Source organism: Harpia harpyja, chromosome 19 (assembly GCF_026419915.1).
Source record: "Harpia harpyja isolate bHarHar1 chromosome 19, bHarHar1 primary haplotype, whole genome shotgun sequence".
Taxonomy (NCBI): Eukaryota; Metazoa; Chordata; class Aves; order Accipitriformes; family Accipitridae; genus Harpia; species Harpia harpyja.
In genome coordinates this window covers 2,080,390-2,097,698 of record NC_068958.1, presented here as the reverse complement: position 1 = coordinate 2,097,698, position 17,309 = coordinate 2,080,390, and the positions used below count along the sequence as shown (strand labels likewise).

The following is a 17,309-nucleotide window of genomic DNA, read 5'->3' as shown; positions in this document are numbered from 1 at the left end:
TCATACCAGTTATCACATGGGACTCCCCTCAGCCCCCAAAACACGAGTATTTCTAGATAGAATCTTTCTCCAGTTCCCCAAGAAATTAACTCCTAGATTTCTACCTTGCATTTAGCCTGTCAATCACTTGGAGCAAGAACTGGCACTTCATCAGCATCTTCTTTGTGGAGAGACGATAATATTGTCAATACTTCAATAATAATAATTGGTTTGGATGAACAGCCTATGCAAATAAAACCCCTTTATAAAAATGGGAATAAGAAAGTTAGCAAGGACTAAAGATTCTACTAGAAATGCCAAAGCAGCACTAGACTTGCACTGTCAATGACAAGATTCTGAGAAACAGAAAACTGAAAATATTAAAACCTTACTATTAGCAATCCTTACCCACTCTTTCCCCCATATCTCTCCCTTCGTTCTACACCAACATGAAGCAGAGGAAAATGATTGGAAAGTTCCAGAGAGAAGAAAATGACACATGCCAAGAACTTCCAGAGTCAAGTCCAACTTCCTAAAAATGACCAGGAATTTAGTAGAAGCTACAGCCAGCTGCAGCCTGCTGACATGGATTGCTTTGTCCTCTCTACACTGGCAGGAAATAACTACAACCCAGCTTTTACAAATTTTGGATGGCCCATCTAAGAGGTAGACTATTTAAATTCTTGGAAAACACTTTTGCTTTTCAGAAACTACAAGCAATGACCTTGTACAAATAAAGGAACACAGCAATATAACCTCTATGGAGACACTGTCAGGCCTTCCTCCCTTCCCATTCCAAAACTTTTGTTTTTAAGGCCTCCCCTCCAAGTATAGACAGCACTGTTCCATCCTCCTTCCTTCCTTCCTGCAAACATTAGGCCCTCTCTGCCTCCACAGTTCCTTCCTTTGGGTCTCTCAAAAATGGTTACCATATCTTTAAAAATAAAACAAAATAAGACCAAGTTTTGCAAACAGTCCTTCTCCATTCTTTCCAAGGATGTTAAATTATTTCTGCATAAATGAAGGAAATTATTTAGTTTTCTGTCTTTACCCTAGAAGGCCAGGTTTCAATTGTGCACTAGAACACACAACTATTTTAATTTAAGTTAAATAGCCCAGCTATTTTAATTTAAGTTGTGCAAACATTTTTTGGAACTGGAGGTTTGAAATACCTTATGTTCCTGACAACAATGCCCACTTAAGTCTTTCTTTACTTTGACCACAGTTAGAATTTCTAAGTTTTCAGACAAAGTATGATAAAACTTTTTTAAAATATTAATAAACTATAGTACGCAGCTATAGAAAAAAAAAAGATTCAGACATATCCAGGACCCCCCATTTTATAAATTTCTTGTACTGCCGTATTCTGTGCACGAACTATTTGGAATGCACGCTCTCTGGAGCAGGACATTTTCTTCTTACTTTCTGTAAATCACACGGCACCATTTTCAGAGCCATGTAAATAAATAATAAGACGTTTAGCTAGATAATGCATATTTCTATCTGGATTCAAAACTCAAGTTTTGCTCTATTGAGTAGCCTACATATGACTCCGTGGTTACGTCTTTTTAAGTTCTCACTTCCAGAAAAATTAGTGGCTGAACGATTAACAAAATCCAGCGCAAAGCAAATCCAGAATAGAAAGAGAAAAAAGAAAGAAAGAAAACAAAAACAAAACCAAACCACCACGAACCAAAACTCCGCCGATATTCTCCTCGAAACCCAGGAAGCCGGTAAAGGTACCAGAGGGACGCGGGTCTCCCCAGGACGGCGCACAAACCGACGGGCTCCCGAGCACACCGCTGCTTCCGAACGCGGGTCAGAGGAGCGGGCAGGGCGATGAGCTGCAGCCACCGAGCTAGAGCAAACTTTTGACGGTGAGCCATGGCTGCCGCGCAGAACGGCCTGCCGGAGGAGCCCCGGCTCCTCGCACCTCCCCTCTCACGGCACCTGGCCGCAGCGCGGGCGGGCGATGGCGGGCTGTCAGGGACGGGACCACCACACACACACACACACACACACACCGGGCAAGTTTCCACCACCGCTCCCCGCGGCCGCGCAGCCAGACCTCCTGACCCGGCCGCAGCTCCAGCTCGCCCTCCCTCCCTCTCCCTCTCCCCTCCCGCAGGCACCTGCGCGCCCGTGGACAGGTACGCACCGCTCAACCGGCGGGGGGCCGGCCGGCCGCCTGCGCGCTCCGCGGCGCCGAGCCCCTCATCTCCGCCCCCGCCCGCGGGCTGGCGGCCCCTCAGGGCGCGGAGACACCCCCCCCCCCCCCGCCACTAACGGCCGCCGCGCGCGCAGCAGCGCCCTCCGCCCCCCCCCCCTTCTCCTCACACACCGCCTCCCCTCACACACCGCCTCCCATCCCCCCCGCGCCGTGTCCTGCCCTTGCCTCCTGCCCGCAGTGCCCGGTGCAGTGGGAGGAGCGGTGCCCGGCGCCCGCCTCCCCTCAGGGGCGCGCAGGGAGGGTTGATCTACCGCCCCGACCCCTCCCCGCCGACCGAGCCCCGCCGCTCGCCCGCCTCACCCCGCTCGCCGCCGGCCCCGGCGCAGCCCCCCGGCCCCGTCCCGGCTCCGTGGCCCCGTCCAGCTCCTCCGGCTCCGCAGCGGCGAGCGGGGCTCCGGCACGTGACAGCGCCCGGCGCCCCCATAGGCTGGGGCTGCCGGGCAACGTGAGCCCGCCCCCTCCCTGCACCTGAGAGAGAGCCTTACGCCAACTGCGTAGGGGGATGCCGGGCCGCCGCGCCAATTCCGTAAGGGCGCGGAACCAGCCGTTTCCTCCCTCCTCGCGGCAGGCCGGCGCAGCTTTACGGAATTGACGTAGGGCTTCTCGGCTCGGCCACTCCGGTTTCCTACCTGGGGCCGCTACTCCCTGCGTAAACTGCGTAATCCCGCCCGCCGCCCGGGGAGAGGGCTCTCTGCGGCTCAGAGAGCTCCTGCGGCTACGCGGGTTAGGAGCGGCCAAGCCCGCACCTAGGAACGTCGCTTACGCAAAGCCCCTCAAAGAGGTTAGTGTTTCTTACGAATTCTCCGTAACGTCGTCAACGCGGGCGCTGCACCTGAGAGGGCTCCCGTTGCGCAAATGCCGTAGGTGCTAGCGTGTCGGGCGCAGAGTGCGTAAGGGGCGCGGTAGGGTCCTCCCCATCCCTGACTGAGGGGCGGCCGGGCCTGGCGGCGCGGCGGGAGGCAGGTGTGTGTGTGTGTGGGGAGAGGATCGTCCCTGCCCCGTCTCCGCTCAGGGCGGGGAGGAGCCGGAGCCGCCGCCGCCCCCGCGCCGGGGCATCTCGGCGGAGACCGGGCGTGTGGTTTCACCGTCACCCGGCCCCGCTTGCCGCGGCCCAGGGCCGTGACTGTAAATACTCGCCACAGGCAGAGCCGTCCCCGCCGGCCGAAGGGGCAGGGAGTGGCTGGGCTGGCGGGCGCTGACAGGGCCTGGCCGCTGGGCCTGGAGCGCAGCCCGCGGGCCAGAGGGAGGGATGGGGGAAGGCTGAGGGGAGGGGGCGAAGGCGGGGGCGAGGTGTGAGGGAGGGCCCTGGCACCCCTCACCCAGGCAGTGCACGCCCTTGATGGGTTTCATATCCCGCCGCAAAACCTAAAGCAGTTTCCTAAATGGAGCTGCAGAAGTAGCGTTTCCACGTGAGTAGTTGTTCTCCGTATGGAATCCTCAGTGGTTGTCTGAGGACGTTAGAATGAAGGCGGCTTTGTGGTGTGTTCAGGCAGGTCGGGCTGCACAAGGAGTACGGCATTCAATGATCTCCATCTTTCTCTTCTAGAAATCAGGACAAATGGGTTCAAGTTAGCTTTCAGCTGCCCTGTGATAATTCTTCCTAATCCCAGACATCTGACTGTTCTAGAGCAGATGGGCACTACGGTGAAGCTGAAGAGAGAGCTCCAAGTACTGTTGTTCATCAGACTCTTCAGAGAAGTGCTAGCATGCCAAAACCTTTAGGTACGAGGAGGGAGGGTTGAGTCTGGTGGGTTTTTTCTTCTTTGGATGGGCGTTCCGTAGAACTTTTACAGTTTTGCTTCAACATTTAAATGGCCAATACCTTCACATGAGTGCTTAAAAATTTCTGCCAGGTTTTCTAGGTTAAGTGCCTTTTCAAACCCAGCTTTCAACATATAAGTCCATGGCAATCATATTTAATACCACTTTTTACACTTTTCAAAACTAATTTTGTATAGGCTGTAAAGATGAAAGACAGTTGACTAGGGAGCTCAGTGCCAAAATAATCAGTACACAACATGCTGTGCTGAAGCGGCCTGTGAGGGAACTTTGGCAAAAGGCAGTAGGATCAGGAGATTTGCAGTGCTGAAGTGAAACAGTAACTTTCATTCAAAAGAGTTATTTGCAGCATTAGAGTGGAAGTAGAAAACACGTGTGCATTAATAACATTACATGTAGTGAGAGGTCCAGCTTGTTCAAATTAAACTTACATTTTGTACACTTCCTTGCAAGCCTGTGGCTAAAGCATCACCCTAGTTCTGAACAGTCAGACATAGCTCTACTTTTGTGACAAACTTTTATCTCATGATGTTTTAAGGATTGAAAGGAAAAACAAATCTGAGGAATCTCTGTCATGGGTTAACCCTGGCTGGATGCCAGGTGCCCACCAGAGCTGTTCTATCACTCCCCCTCCTTCTCAACTGGACAGGGGAGAGAAAAATATAACAAAGAGCTTGTGGGTCGAGATAAGGATAGGAGAGATCACTCACCAATTACCGTCACGGGCAAAACAGACTCAGTTTGGGGAAAAATTAACTTGATTTATTACAAATCAACCGGAGTAGGGTAATGAGAAATAAAACCAAATCTCAGAACACCTTCCCTCCACCCCTCCCTTCTTCCCGGGCACAACTTCACTCCCGGATTCTCTACCACCCCCCCCCAGCGGCACAGGGGGACAGGGATGGGGTTTACGGTCAGTTCATCACACGTTATTTTCTGCCGCTTCATCCCCCTCAGGGGGAGGACTCATCACACTCTTCCCCTGCTCCAGCGTGGGGTCCCACCCACGGGAGACAGTCCTCCACGAACTTCTCCAACGTGGGTCCTTCCCACGGGCTGCAGTTCTTCACGAACTGCTCCAGCATGGGTCCTTTCCACGGTGTGCAGTCCTTCAGGCACAGACTGCTCCAGCGTGAGCCCCCCACGGGGTCACAAGTCCTGCCAGAAAACCTGCTCCGTGGGCTCCTCTCTCCACAGATCCGCAGGTCCTGCCAGGAACCTGCTCCAGCGCGGGGTTCCCACGGGGTCACAGCCTCCTTCGGGAACCCACCTGCTGCGGCGTGGGGTCCTCCACGGGCTGCAGGTGGATATCTGCTCCACCGTGGACCTCCATGGACTGCAGGGGGACAGCCTGCCTCACCATGGTCTTCACCACGGGCTGCAGGGGAATCTCTGCTCCGGCGCCTGGAGCATCTCCTCCCCCTCCTTCTTCACTGACCTTGGTGTCCGCAGGGTTGTTTCTCTTACATGTTCTCACTCCTCTCTCCGGCTGCCGAATACCGCCGTCCCAACTTTTTTTCCTTCTTAAAAATGTTATCACAGAGGCGTTACCACTATCGCTGATTGGCTCGGCCTTGGCCGGCGGCGGGTCTGTCTTAGAGCCGGCTGGTATGGGCTCTGTCGAACACAGGGGAAGCTTCCAGCAGCTTCTTACAGAAGCCACCCCTGTAACCCCACCCGCTACCAAAACCTTGCCACACAAAACCAATACAATCTCAATTAGTGCTTCTAAGTCTAGTTGAATCAAGAGGTTTCAAAGCAATAAATAAGCTTAGCTAAATCTCCGGTATGGCCTTAAAATATTAGTGTAGGCCTTGAGAAGGGGCAAGAAGATAATAGCTAGAAAATCAAGGAGTGGTCCAAGGACTTAATGTGAGAACATTTTTATTTGAAATTGATTATGGCGAATAGAGACGCAGTACAAATATAGCGCAGAGGAAGGCTGCCGGAGGAGATAGTGGAATGGGAAGGGGCAGCTCTGAAAATTAGTGGCTGTGCAGTGAAGCTGGAAGTGTAGTAAGGAGAGAAAAATCTGCAAGAGATGGCATCTCAGATAGTGAAGCTTTTGCAGAGGCAGAAGAAAGATATTTTCAGCTGTGGTGTGAGTGAAATCTTGAATTTTTCTGTTGAGTTCTCCCTTGGGCTAATGATTTGCCAGGGGCAAGAACACAGAGGAAAGGGGATTGATGGATCAATTTAGAATACAGGGGATTGGAAGAGCTTTGGCGCTGCAGTACAAGGATATAAGTTTAAGAAGGAAAAGAACATATGAGGTTTGGAAAAAAAGTTAACATCTGTCTTTAGACTTCATGGAAGAAAATTGAATTTATATCTCTAAGTATACTCAATAAGAGATGGGGACTTGAATTGTGCCAAAGGCAACCTGGAATTAGAGCTACCTTGATGAAAGTTAATTAACAGTATTTATGCTCTTTCTTGGGATAAAATACTGGCATAGAAAGATTTTTTTTTTTTTAAATATATAACTATGATGGAAATAATAGGTGTGTTTCCTGCAGATCTTTTCATAGAAATATTTAAGATGTTGTCATGTATTCTTGAATGTTACCAGCATTCCCTAGACAACTGAGGGAATCACAAAGGCTGTAGAGTTGCAGAGACTTAAGTTAGGTGAAACACTTTTCCTGAGGTCACACATTCCACAAGTAGCATAGTCTGGATTAGAATTCCAAGCCTTGTGTTCATTCCAGTAGACTGTCCTCACAGTCGTGAGCAGAAGCAAATCTAAAGGGTGATATTATCTTTGAAAATATATATGTCGTTATATGTATATGTCGTTAGTATGTAACTTGGATTTTTTTTTTTTTTTTTAAAAAGAGGTTGACTATCTAAATGATTCTGGCAAATCTAAACTTTCTAGGAAAAGTGAGTGTGGAAAAGGGACTCGTAGTCAGCTTCTGAATACTGCATAGTGGCTTGTCCTGTCTCTTTTTATATCCTGACTGGCCAGATTAGATTAGGATGGTCTGATTTTAAGTACTGTGTAGGTTTTCTGCTGTAACAAATGTATGTAATGGAATAAAACCAATTGTATGAGAACAGTATACAGATGTGAGATGTTAATGCAGAGAATGGTCATGGTGACTGAAGTCTTCTAAGACTATTATTTCACTGATGTTTGCTGACACAAAAAATGTAGAATTAGTCTGAAAAAAACCTCCTTTCCTGGACTGATTTTCCTGCTTGTAGATCTCCTACCTGATTATGCCGTATTCTGTAAATGTGATTCTAGATTAGAATAGAATAGAAATTCTATTACCAGTATTAAATAAAAAATAGAGGTAAGGCAGGAGCTAGTATATATGATCAGCATGTGAAAGCAGTTTTCCTGGGGACCAAAAAACCCCAGAAAAACAGAGGAACCCTTTACAAAAAGTTGTTGATAGCTACTGGTTTTAAGCTTGGAGTGAACCAGGCGCTGAAATCAGCAGTGAGGCAGACCCACGGAATGGTGTGCTTGGATAACCTAGCATCAGCTACAAATACTACATTAAGGACTAAACGGCTATTAGCTATAGTAAAGGGAAAAATCCTAAGTGAGCAAGGATGAAATGTAACCTACCAAATTTCGAGTGTTTGGTATTGTTTACAGACATATGGGAATGTTCGCATAGTGCCTGAGGGAAGAGGTATTTTTCTCTTTTTTGTAACTCAGAAAAGAAATCTCTGTTTGAGACTTATCATTGTCCAGTGACCCAGTTCTTTACAGGTTTCAAATTCTGCCTTTAGACATGTACTAAAGTTAGTGGGATTTGTGCAAAGATATCCGAGGGCAGACTTTGAATTGGAAAAAATAACTCTGTATGAGGCGCGTATTTTAAAAATCTTCATAGAAAAAGCTATCTTTTCATGTGAAATTAGTCTCATAAGCTTCACAAGCACTTAAAAATAACAAAAAATTGGAGAATTTGAAAAGCAACTTGCTTGACTTTACATCTTTTTCATCTATAAAAACAAATAATTGCATGTGCTTAACTTTAATTTCAGTGGGACTAATCACACATTTAATGTGGCTATTTGCATGCTTTGAAGTTTGGCAGTGTTTGAATACTTTCCACACAGGAGGCTTGGATTTAGAAAGGTGATAAGCTAAGAAGATGACTTGCAAATGTGAACTGTTTTGAAGAAAATCTTGAAGTTTGAAAAAGCAGCTCATCTTTAATGACAAGAGTGCGGTTGGAAACAATTCCATACAACACAAAACAGTGTCCAAAACTACTCTTGTGTCTTGCTGTATTTGCTTGTGTAGAGAGAAGTCATGAGAAAAGAAGGGAGGTAGAATGCCAAAGGATACAGAAAACAAAGTGGAAAAGCATTATGTCATCTGTCTTCTATAAAAAAAACCCAATGACATAAAGAGCAGAAGGTGAAAGCTAAAAGGTTATAGTATAATCAGCACAAAAATAGATGTTGAGTGGATTAAAACTGTATTCAGAAAGGGTAAACTTTTTTTTTTAAAAATCCCCTATCTTTACAGGGTGACTGTGCAAGTATTGAAACCCAGAGTCAACAAAAATATTTCTGCAAATCTGCATTAAAATCAAAGGCTAAATATCTGAGTAGTCAATTGCTGGGAGTGGTCTGGGGGTGCGGGAAGGGAAATCAACAGTGAAAACTTGGCAGATTTTAATTGAATCTGTTTTTCTGCAGGATGTGGGCAGAAGATTTGCAGTAGGGGAAAAGAAACATGAGATGATACCAGTACTAGAATAGTCTTTGCTAGGGTAGATAAGCATTGCTTGTGGTAGGTGTAACTGTGTGTGGGTATTGATCTTCTGAAAGCATATCCAAGTCTTAACCAAGCAACTCTCCTTAGACCCTGCTTATGCTGGGACTCATGTGACTTAAGCCTGGGTTCTCACCACGTGGCTAGGAGCGCGAGTACTGTTGAGTTTTACTTTAACATGGGCTCTAACATGCCTGTTTCCTAGTGAAGATCCTGCAAAAGTTGATTAACTGAGTTCTTGTTTGGTAGTTCTCAAATGCCATCTCGCTGTTCTTCAAGCATTCCACGTTGTTCCTAGGTGTCAGAATTTACCTTGTTTTGTGTATACTTGATCCCAGCTTTTATTGTTTCGTTTCATTTCATTCTGCCTTCATTTTTGTTTGGCCTGCAGCTGCTAGATGGTTAAACTGTGGCATGATGTAGCAAAGAGTTTTATTCTGACAAATGCTTACAAGATCTGTATTCATTTAAAAAAAAAAGTATATCTCGGGCATAAAAGGGAGAGAATCAAGCAGACTACTATCCAGTGTAGAGGGTACTTAAAAATCTAGAATCTGTGCTGCAAACCAAAAGATGACATGCATAAATCTGGCAGTTCTTTGTGTTCCTAACTCATTACTAAGAGTTTTACAGAGTACTTGCTAATATCTGGTGCAATCTTGAATGATAGTTGTTTGACTTCGGACTGGAGCAAAGGAGATAAAATGGTACTGGAGGAAAATTAGACACTAAAAGAGGAGGAATCACACCATGAAATGTACCACAGTGCTCTTCAAGTCCCAGAGCAGACTCTGTAGGGTAACATTTCAGAGATCTTTTTAGTGATAGGGATGAGGATCAGCTTGAAAAGCAAGCAAAACTGGAACAAAGTAAGTGGGAAATACTTTCAGGTTATGACTAATGCAATTATTAGAGAGGCTACTGCATGCACTGTGGTGGATTTAGCTTCAAATAAGAACAGAAGTTATGCCATGTGTGATTGATTCCAGGTTGGGTTACAATTTAGAAGTGCAATTAGTGAGTCATTTGCTACTTTATATCAATTATTAAAAACAACAAAGGTCTAGGTTTAAAAAAAAAAAAAAAGAGTGCATATCTCAGTGTGTGCTGCAGTACTTGTTAATCTTCTGATTTCACATTTTTGTTTGATGTGTCTTAGCTTTGCTGAGTGTCATGGTACAGAATGTTCCTTAAACTAGAAAGTGAATTGCTATACACTGTACTGGCATTCAGCATTACAGTCCCTTTGGTAAGACACTGTCACTGCATCCCTTACTTTGTTTGGCTAGAACCAGCCAAAGTGAAGTTGTCTATAGTGAACCTGCAAATCAGCAGCTTCCTGAACCATTTGTAAACAGAAGTGCTTTAATCTTATTTTTATAGGTGCTATTTAGGGCACAGTGCAATGTAGCTAGCCTTGGCCATCTTAACATCTAAATTGTTTTGTAGACTGTGCTGTCTTAAGTCCACTAGTTGTATTCTCACCCCCATCTGGCAGCTGCTGAATGTTATAATTAAAACGTTTCCACTAGTGGCCATGACAAAACTCATAGCAGTAAATAGTCTTCTTTAAAATGTGAGCGTGCGTGTGCAGACATGTTTTCTGCTGAGATTATTTCATCGTGGTATGTGTCCCAGGAGTGTTTCCTGAGAAATTAAAACTTTGTAGTTAATTTAATGGTTTTTTCAAAGTATGGATTGCATTGCCCAGATGGGAAAGAGAATGAATTCTTTGAAAGAACTGCTGCCATGTTGCTCATCGCTGACGTAGGAGAGGGCACATGATCACTCCTGTCAGTGTGGAGGAAAAAAAAAGTGATTTCAATTCCTGTCTCAAAGTGTTTCTGCAGGTTGATGGAATCTAACAAACTTGTTGACGGTATGATGTAAGTCTCTACAGAAGAGGAAGTGAGACAAAGTGGTAGTTACTGACTTCATACCCTCTGATATCACTGATACAATAATTGCGGACCCTGGGGAAAAACAGAGAACAGACCATGGGAAGTGGCCAGGCTCAGAGGCTTTCTCAAAGTGGTACCTCCTGCTGCCACTTTGAGACACACAATACCAGGCTACACAGGAGCATTGATCTGACCCATTCCTTATGCAATAGCAAGGCCTGGAAACAAATAATGTTGCCAACCTTCAATGAGCATTTAATTAAACTTTCTCATAAAGGTGGGGCCCTAAAGGATCATCTGAAGTCTCCTGATCCTTAACATCTCTCCTGTGGGAAATGGGGTGTTGATATATAATCTGTCCTTTTAACCTTTTTCTTTTCTTGTGAATGGAAATGCTTTTACCTGTTGTGCCCGTGGGAATATGGGGTGGCTGCAGCTAGTTACAGGGCATCTCTGCCTGTATGGTCTGTGCAAGGAAAGATGGCAGAAAGAAGGTTCTACAGTCCTGTTGTAGCCGAGCATGTGGGGTTGGCGGTGTCTTACGCAGCAGGTTTCTCATTGCAATTTGATGGCATAAATTTCTGAAGATGCACCATTGGTCTACAGCTCTCCTCCCTAGAGAAGCCTGGACTGTATGAACAGACATCCAAAGTAGGACTGAGCTTCACAGAGGTGTCCACAGTTTTCAGTCTTAATCCTTTATAGTATACATTTGAGGTTTGATCCTGTGATCGCTTAACCCTCACAATGATTGTGGTTGATGTGGTTAGCCCTTACATATTACTAGGATTGTAGACATGATGAACCAATCTGGAATCAGCTGTTTTTTCCATTGTGTGGGTAGGACACGGTGCATGTTTATCTCATATCAATATGAGATAAGTATTTTCATATATATCAGTGGCAAGTAGATAAATATTTAGGGGAATATGTATGTCCTTTCTAGAAAAAACGACGATACAGTTGTAAGGGTTATTGTTTTAGGGAAGAGTGTGATTGGACCAGATAAGGGAAGACAGGAGTTTAGTGCAGGTCCTTAGATATACTGAGTTGGTTTTTTCCTTTCCCTTTGAAGTTTAGGATTGAAAACCTGCCATCATTCCAAAGTAGAAACAACTTGGGTGGCCTTTTTATCACTAATAGGCAGAGTAACTAGGCAGGACTGTGACTCCACTGAAAAGAGGCTCTGTCATACAAGAGGTTTTCCAGGTCAAGATTAAAAGCAAAATATCTCTCATCACATGAGCCTTTGTACTGCACCCGTATTTTCTAAATGCATTTGGCTTATCTTTAATGTTTTTGCTGCTATCAAAAATAAACCCAGCTTCCATCTCTGCGGGTGTTGTATTTAACATCAACAGTGAATAGGCTTTTTCATTCCTAAATGCTAATTTTCTTTCTGTTTTCAATCTGTTTCTGGTACAAAAAGTTTTTGTTTTCAGTGTTTGGTTTGGTTTTTTTTTTTCCTCTTTGGTTTTTCAACTGTGTATTTTCTCCTTCCCGTATCTGTTTTTGTCTATGGCGATCCATCTTTTTTGATGGAAGCAATAGCTGAGTGTCTATCGATGACCCTGAAGCCTAGCACTTGAATCAGAGTTTGTCTGAGTGCAGCTGGCAGTACAGTCATCATAATAATAACTTTAAAAAAGCTTTACCAAGATTAATTTTCATCAACAGAGAGTTGATTGATTAGGAATAATAGTAATTGTTAGATAGGAATAAATTGCTTTGAACTGTGGTCAGAAATCTGGTCTAAAAATCTTGCTATAATGAGAATTTTGGTTATAATGAAGTAGTTTTAAAACTTCACTAAAAATTTTGTGACCCTACAGCCAGAATTCAATGGCATTTGGAAAACATTCACAAGCTGTACCCTTGGGATAAAATACTGACCTTGTTGAAGCTGGTGCAAGTGTTTCCTGAATGTGTCGGTACCCAAACCTAGTATTGCAACATGGGGTTAGAGCAGTTTGTAATTCTGATGTCTATTCATCTCAAAGTAGTTGAAGTTCTAGAGCAAACAGATATGGTCCAGTACACTAAAACTGAGATCTGACAAATGGGTGTTGGCACGTCCCTCTAACCAGAATCACGGTAGAAGGCTTACTCTTTGAAATCTGTTTTATCTCTTCTGTGATAGTGTGCCATGCTCCTTGCACAGCATAAACTAGAAGTAACCTTTCAATATTTGAGCCTCTTTACTCCATGTACCCAGCATGCTGCTGCTTAACTAACTAGTTTTGTCATATAAAGTGATAAATGGGAAACAGATCTGCAACAGATACAGGTCACATGCCAGACATTAGGCATGTACCTCAAAAATTCATAAACTTTGATATGCCAAGATGTTACCTAAATGTAGGCTGTTTAGTAGCTGGAGATTGCAGTAAGCTGTGACTAGCAAATAAGTTGTGTGTGCTGCTGAAACACTGTGAAAGATTTGGATATCTGTGTCATATGGGGTATGTAGACTGCAGTGCTGACTATCAATTTTGAAGTATATCAGATTTCCCCTTTAAGGGAAAATTGAGCCCAGTCTGTAAAGATGGTTTGGTAGAATAGATATTCTTGTGACGACCATACACCTGGAAAGAATCTCTCAGGGTTTACTTGCCCAAGTGCAAGTCCAAAATGGTGTCAGATTAGGTCGGTAGTTTCAGAAGACTGTAATCAGCTATAATTTAGAGAGTCTTTCAACCAACTGTGGTAGGGAAGGTAGCAAACTTTATAGCCATAATCCATTTTGAGGAAGCAGGAGCCTATACAGATGTGGAGGGTGGAGCCATTCTGTAATACGTAGGGATCAGATTCAGAAGACTGGTCTCCCTGCCAAGACTGAAGGAGCCACAGGTAGGAGGCCTCCTTGAGGTGAGATGGTAAAGGATTTTAAAGTAAGGCAACAAGCAAGTGGTCTTCATAATGGGGTAAGGCAGGGACAGGTACCTACTCTGGGTATGACAGGATACTGTACTGCAGTAGGGTAGATGTGGCAACATAGATTAAACCTGAGACATTTGAACAGAAATGTACCTGTATTTTTGGAAGAGCGTATTTTACATAAATTTTCTCACGTTTAGCATAACACATCTATGAGTGTAGAAATGTCTCATTACACAGAATGTTGTCTTTGCTTCATGCCTTAGATTAGAAGGTTCCCTTCAAATTTTTGATCTAAGTTCGCTTGCATTAGGAGTGGGAAGTTGAAGACAACTGATGTATCTTGTATCTTGTTTCTTTTTTTTTTTTTTTTAATTAACCCGCCAAATAATTTTAATGCAGGTATGTAATGTTACCCTCTTTTGCTTTCCTATTATAGATGCTATTAAGCAGTTCTGCCTCTTACGCTTTGGTGTGCAGCCTTTCTGTCATTTAACTCAACAAATAAATGTAAAAATTCTATTAAATGCAGGTGTTCATGGAGCTATGATTTTTTATTTATCCCACTTGCTATTTGATGACCTAAATGATTTCAGCTCTTCTAATTACTTATTTAAGGACTATTGATCTCTCAGGTTTCTTCTGGGAGGCCTTACGGAATAGTGTATCACACAAATAGCATTATAGTTGCCTGCAAATTAAGGCAAGCAGACAGACTTGTAACATTGTAGTAACCAGGCAGGTGCCTGATTTTAGGCTAAGTTCTATGTGAAATATTTACATACTGATTTAAATACTAAAGAGCTGGAGTTCATGCAGTACTGAGAATACAGCTATATGTCAGTCAGCAGTTGAATCTTCTTAGTGGAAAGCCCCCCAGTTATGTTCTAAAGACATTCAGCATTTAGGGCGCTTTGCTATGAACCACAGAGGTCTGAGTCACGGTTCTTGGCTTTCCATTCCTGGAGTGCTAGTGTAGTCACAGGAGAAAGATAACAAGAAGGCTGTGAAATTTAGTACATACAGAAGTGTCATAGCATTGAGAATTAACATGTGGTCATCATCATGCGTTATGTTTCCTGATAACCTTTTCAGGATAGCATTTAAAAAGCTCAAATTTAAAATTAAGAAAATCTAATATATATGGTTCTGTAGGGCTGATCTTTGGAATTTTCCTGCCCCATGTCCCAAAGTGTTCTGTCATCAGTCAACTTTTGCAGATAGTGCCACGTGACCCCCGTCAAGTCTCTAATAAGGTGCTGTGAAACAATTTTACTGAGTGTTGGGATGTTCCTGCTGACTTGCAAATAGGTCTTCTTTCCTTGACAAGAGAAAAGGGGCTGATTTGTTTCTGAACACCATGTGGGTCACTGGAAATGGGGACTGAAATACATAAATAAGTGCTCCTGATGACTCTTGGGGGGAGACTTTCTTCTGAAGTTCTGTTTACATCGCTTGATCTAATAGACAAGTTAAGTTAGAACGTACAAGTTTGCTAGTTTTATTATTGAAGTCACTGCTCTGTGGTCCAGGTAATCTGTACTGCAGGGTGTGAAATGGAGACCAGTAACTAATAATTTAGTCAAGATCTGGGGGCGATGAGATCTCATTGCATGGGATAAACAATTTCAGTAGTCTTCTGAAATATCAACTACCATTTTCCCTATCTCCTGACACTTGTAAAAGTCTCTTTACTTTTATGTTTTGTGTCACCTCTTACTTTGGCATAGAAGCACAAGCCAGACGAATTGGGTAGCAGTAGCTTTTGGTAGATGTAGAGATGGCACCTAACTCTTGTAATTCCAAATTCTCTGTTAGTCTTCTGTGTGAAGGAGAAAGTGGAGATGTCGACGTGTGCAAGTGGATTGGAAAGAGTTGTGTGTCACTGGGGACAGCAGAGGGTATGCATTGCTGCTTCTCTGGAGGTATCAGGAAGGCAGGACACTATCCTCTCTGGTAACTTGTGTGGTAGTTCAGATATGCAACTGGAAGTTAAGGTACTGGGGCTATTATCCTTCTCTGTCACTGTAGTTTGCTGTGTAACACAAGTAAAATCTCCAAATTCTTTTGTGTTTTGGTTCATCCTGTCTGTCAAATGGGGAATAGTGGTGGTCTACTGAGGGTTTATGGAGCTTGCTTAAAAATGCTTGCTGTACCTCTTTGGGTAACATGTTCCAAACCAGTCCATACCATAGAGAAGAACAATGATCTGTCTAGTTTCAGGACTTGAGTACTGCTCGTGCAAACTACTTTCTATCTTTTTTTTTTCTTTTCTTTTTTTTTTTTTTCTTTCTTTTCCCTTTAAGGAATTCTACCCTCTGTACTGCATTTCCCTTTCTAGGAAAAGCAACATGCTTTTCTAAGGTATGTTAAAGATGGTAGGTGTTTTGATCATGCTTAAATATTACTGATGATGTTTCTCTTCCTTTGCTAACAAAAGTCAGAAAACCTTTTCTGAGATTCAGAAAAGGTTTCTTTTAATTTATTTTGCGTATTCTCAATTAACCTTTACAGGCAAACTTTTCCCAACTTTGATTAGTGATTAAATGGGGGGATATGTGAAGAATATGCAATATTTTTAAAGGACACTTTCCTATGGAGCACATCAGTAGGAAGAGTACTAACAAATGTTCGTAATTTATACGTTTGAAGCCAGCATGGTGTATTTGTTGTAGATATCATTTAGTGTAATAAGGTTTCATTATGTGCAAAATTTAAAGTGTTTTTAAATTATTGGAAAATTTTAAATGTGGAAGTCAAAGGAAAAAGGAGGTTTTCCTGTTTCCTTTCAGTTCTGCTGCATTGTGCATCTTGCAGTTAGTAACCAACCTGCGTATCAGCGCTCCCACTGGATAACAATCTTCCAGGCTTATGCTGCTCGTACCCTGAAGCATAGCTGCTCTTCCCAAGGGACAGGCAGAATGCTTCTCTATTCTGTACTCACTAATTGATCTCTGGCTTGGTCACTTCCAGCAAGGTCACAGAATTGGCAGCTACAAAACCAGTGTTCTGTGGAAAATTTAAAGGGGAAGAGTAAAAATACTTAGCATGGGATGTTTTATTTTTTTTAAATTCATAAATATTTTTATTTGTCGGATATTCTGTTTTGCTTCTGCAGAAGTCTGAAATTTGGAAAGAACTGATACCAGAAGTTTGTCCATCGTGACCTGTTCTTTCAGTTTGTGAGTTATGCCCTATCCTGAAAATTGTTCTGTTTTCTCTTTGTAATTCTACTTCTGTCCCTATTATAACAGGGCATCAGCATTCTAATTATAGTTCAGATCCTGTAAAGGCAAAATGGTTTCTAAGCAAGTATAGTGTGATCTTCTCAAATTTCTTTCTTTGCAGAAGACTTGTCATGCTGGCCTTGAAAGGCATCCATGTGTGTTTTTTGCAAATGGGCTTGAAATCATATATGCTGCTTTCTCAGAACTGACTCTCTGATTAATTCAGGCGCTTTATTATTTGAAAGGTGATGGAAATTTTGGATTAAAAAAACCCAACAACAAACAAACCTAAACTGTCAGGCTCCAAATGCCATGGTCTGTGTTGCTCATTAAACACTATGCAAGTAGCGCTCACTGTCTTTGTCATTGTTACAGTAATGCCCTTTTTATAATGCTCTGAATGCTGGCGGCTGTGCTCAGCAGGTAGCATTACAATGCCCACGGCCTCTGTTCCAGGGCCACATGCTGTCTGTTACGCTCTTCTAGTTGAGCCGTTCTAAGGATATTTACATGTTGGGTTTTTTTTAAAGCTGTGTAGCATGCTGCATGTGTCTAGTCTAGAAAAA

General features: G+C 43.5%; 2 protein-coding genes across 24 annotated transcripts in view; one reads left to right on the top strand and one right to left on the bottom strand.

The window, feature by feature from the left end:
- Nucleotides 1-3,227, bottom strand: part of STRBP (spermatid perinuclear RNA binding protein) — a 74,941-nt gene extending 71,714 nt beyond the window's left edge. For 4 of the 15 annotated variants that reach the window (XM_052814779.1, XM_052814778.1, XM_052814781.1 and 1 more), the window contains exon 1: nt 2,510-2,623. The gene's annotated coding sequence lies outside the window, so the exon portion shown is untranslated. Of the gene's footprint in view, nt 1-1,672; nt 1,967-2,137; nt 2,250-2,509; nt 2,625-2,838; nt 2,860-3,005 lie in introns of those variants that run through there. The other 11 variants (XM_052814782.1, XM_052814764.1, XM_052814773.1 and 8 more) reach the window with 8 other exon arrangements.
- The window catches only part of CRB2 (crumbs cell polarity complex component 2), a 77,730-nt gene continuing 63,170 nt past the window's right edge, over nt 2,750-17,309 (top strand). For 2 of the 9 annotated variants that reach the window (XM_052814746.1, XM_052814750.1), the window contains exons 1-4: nt 2,830-2,990; nt 3,756-3,931; nt 15,823-15,880; nt 16,635-16,698. Coding sequence is in view for 2 of the 9 variants with exons in the window: in XM_052814743.1 (XP_052670703.1) it covers nt 3,916-3,931 (16 nt within the window). In the remaining 7 variants the exon portion in view is untranslated. Of the gene's footprint in view, nt 2,991-3,755; nt 3,932-15,822; nt 15,881-16,634; nt 16,699-17,309 lie in introns of all 9 variants that reach the window. The other 7 variants (XM_052814743.1, XM_052814741.1, XM_052814740.1 and 4 more) reach the window with 6 other exon arrangements.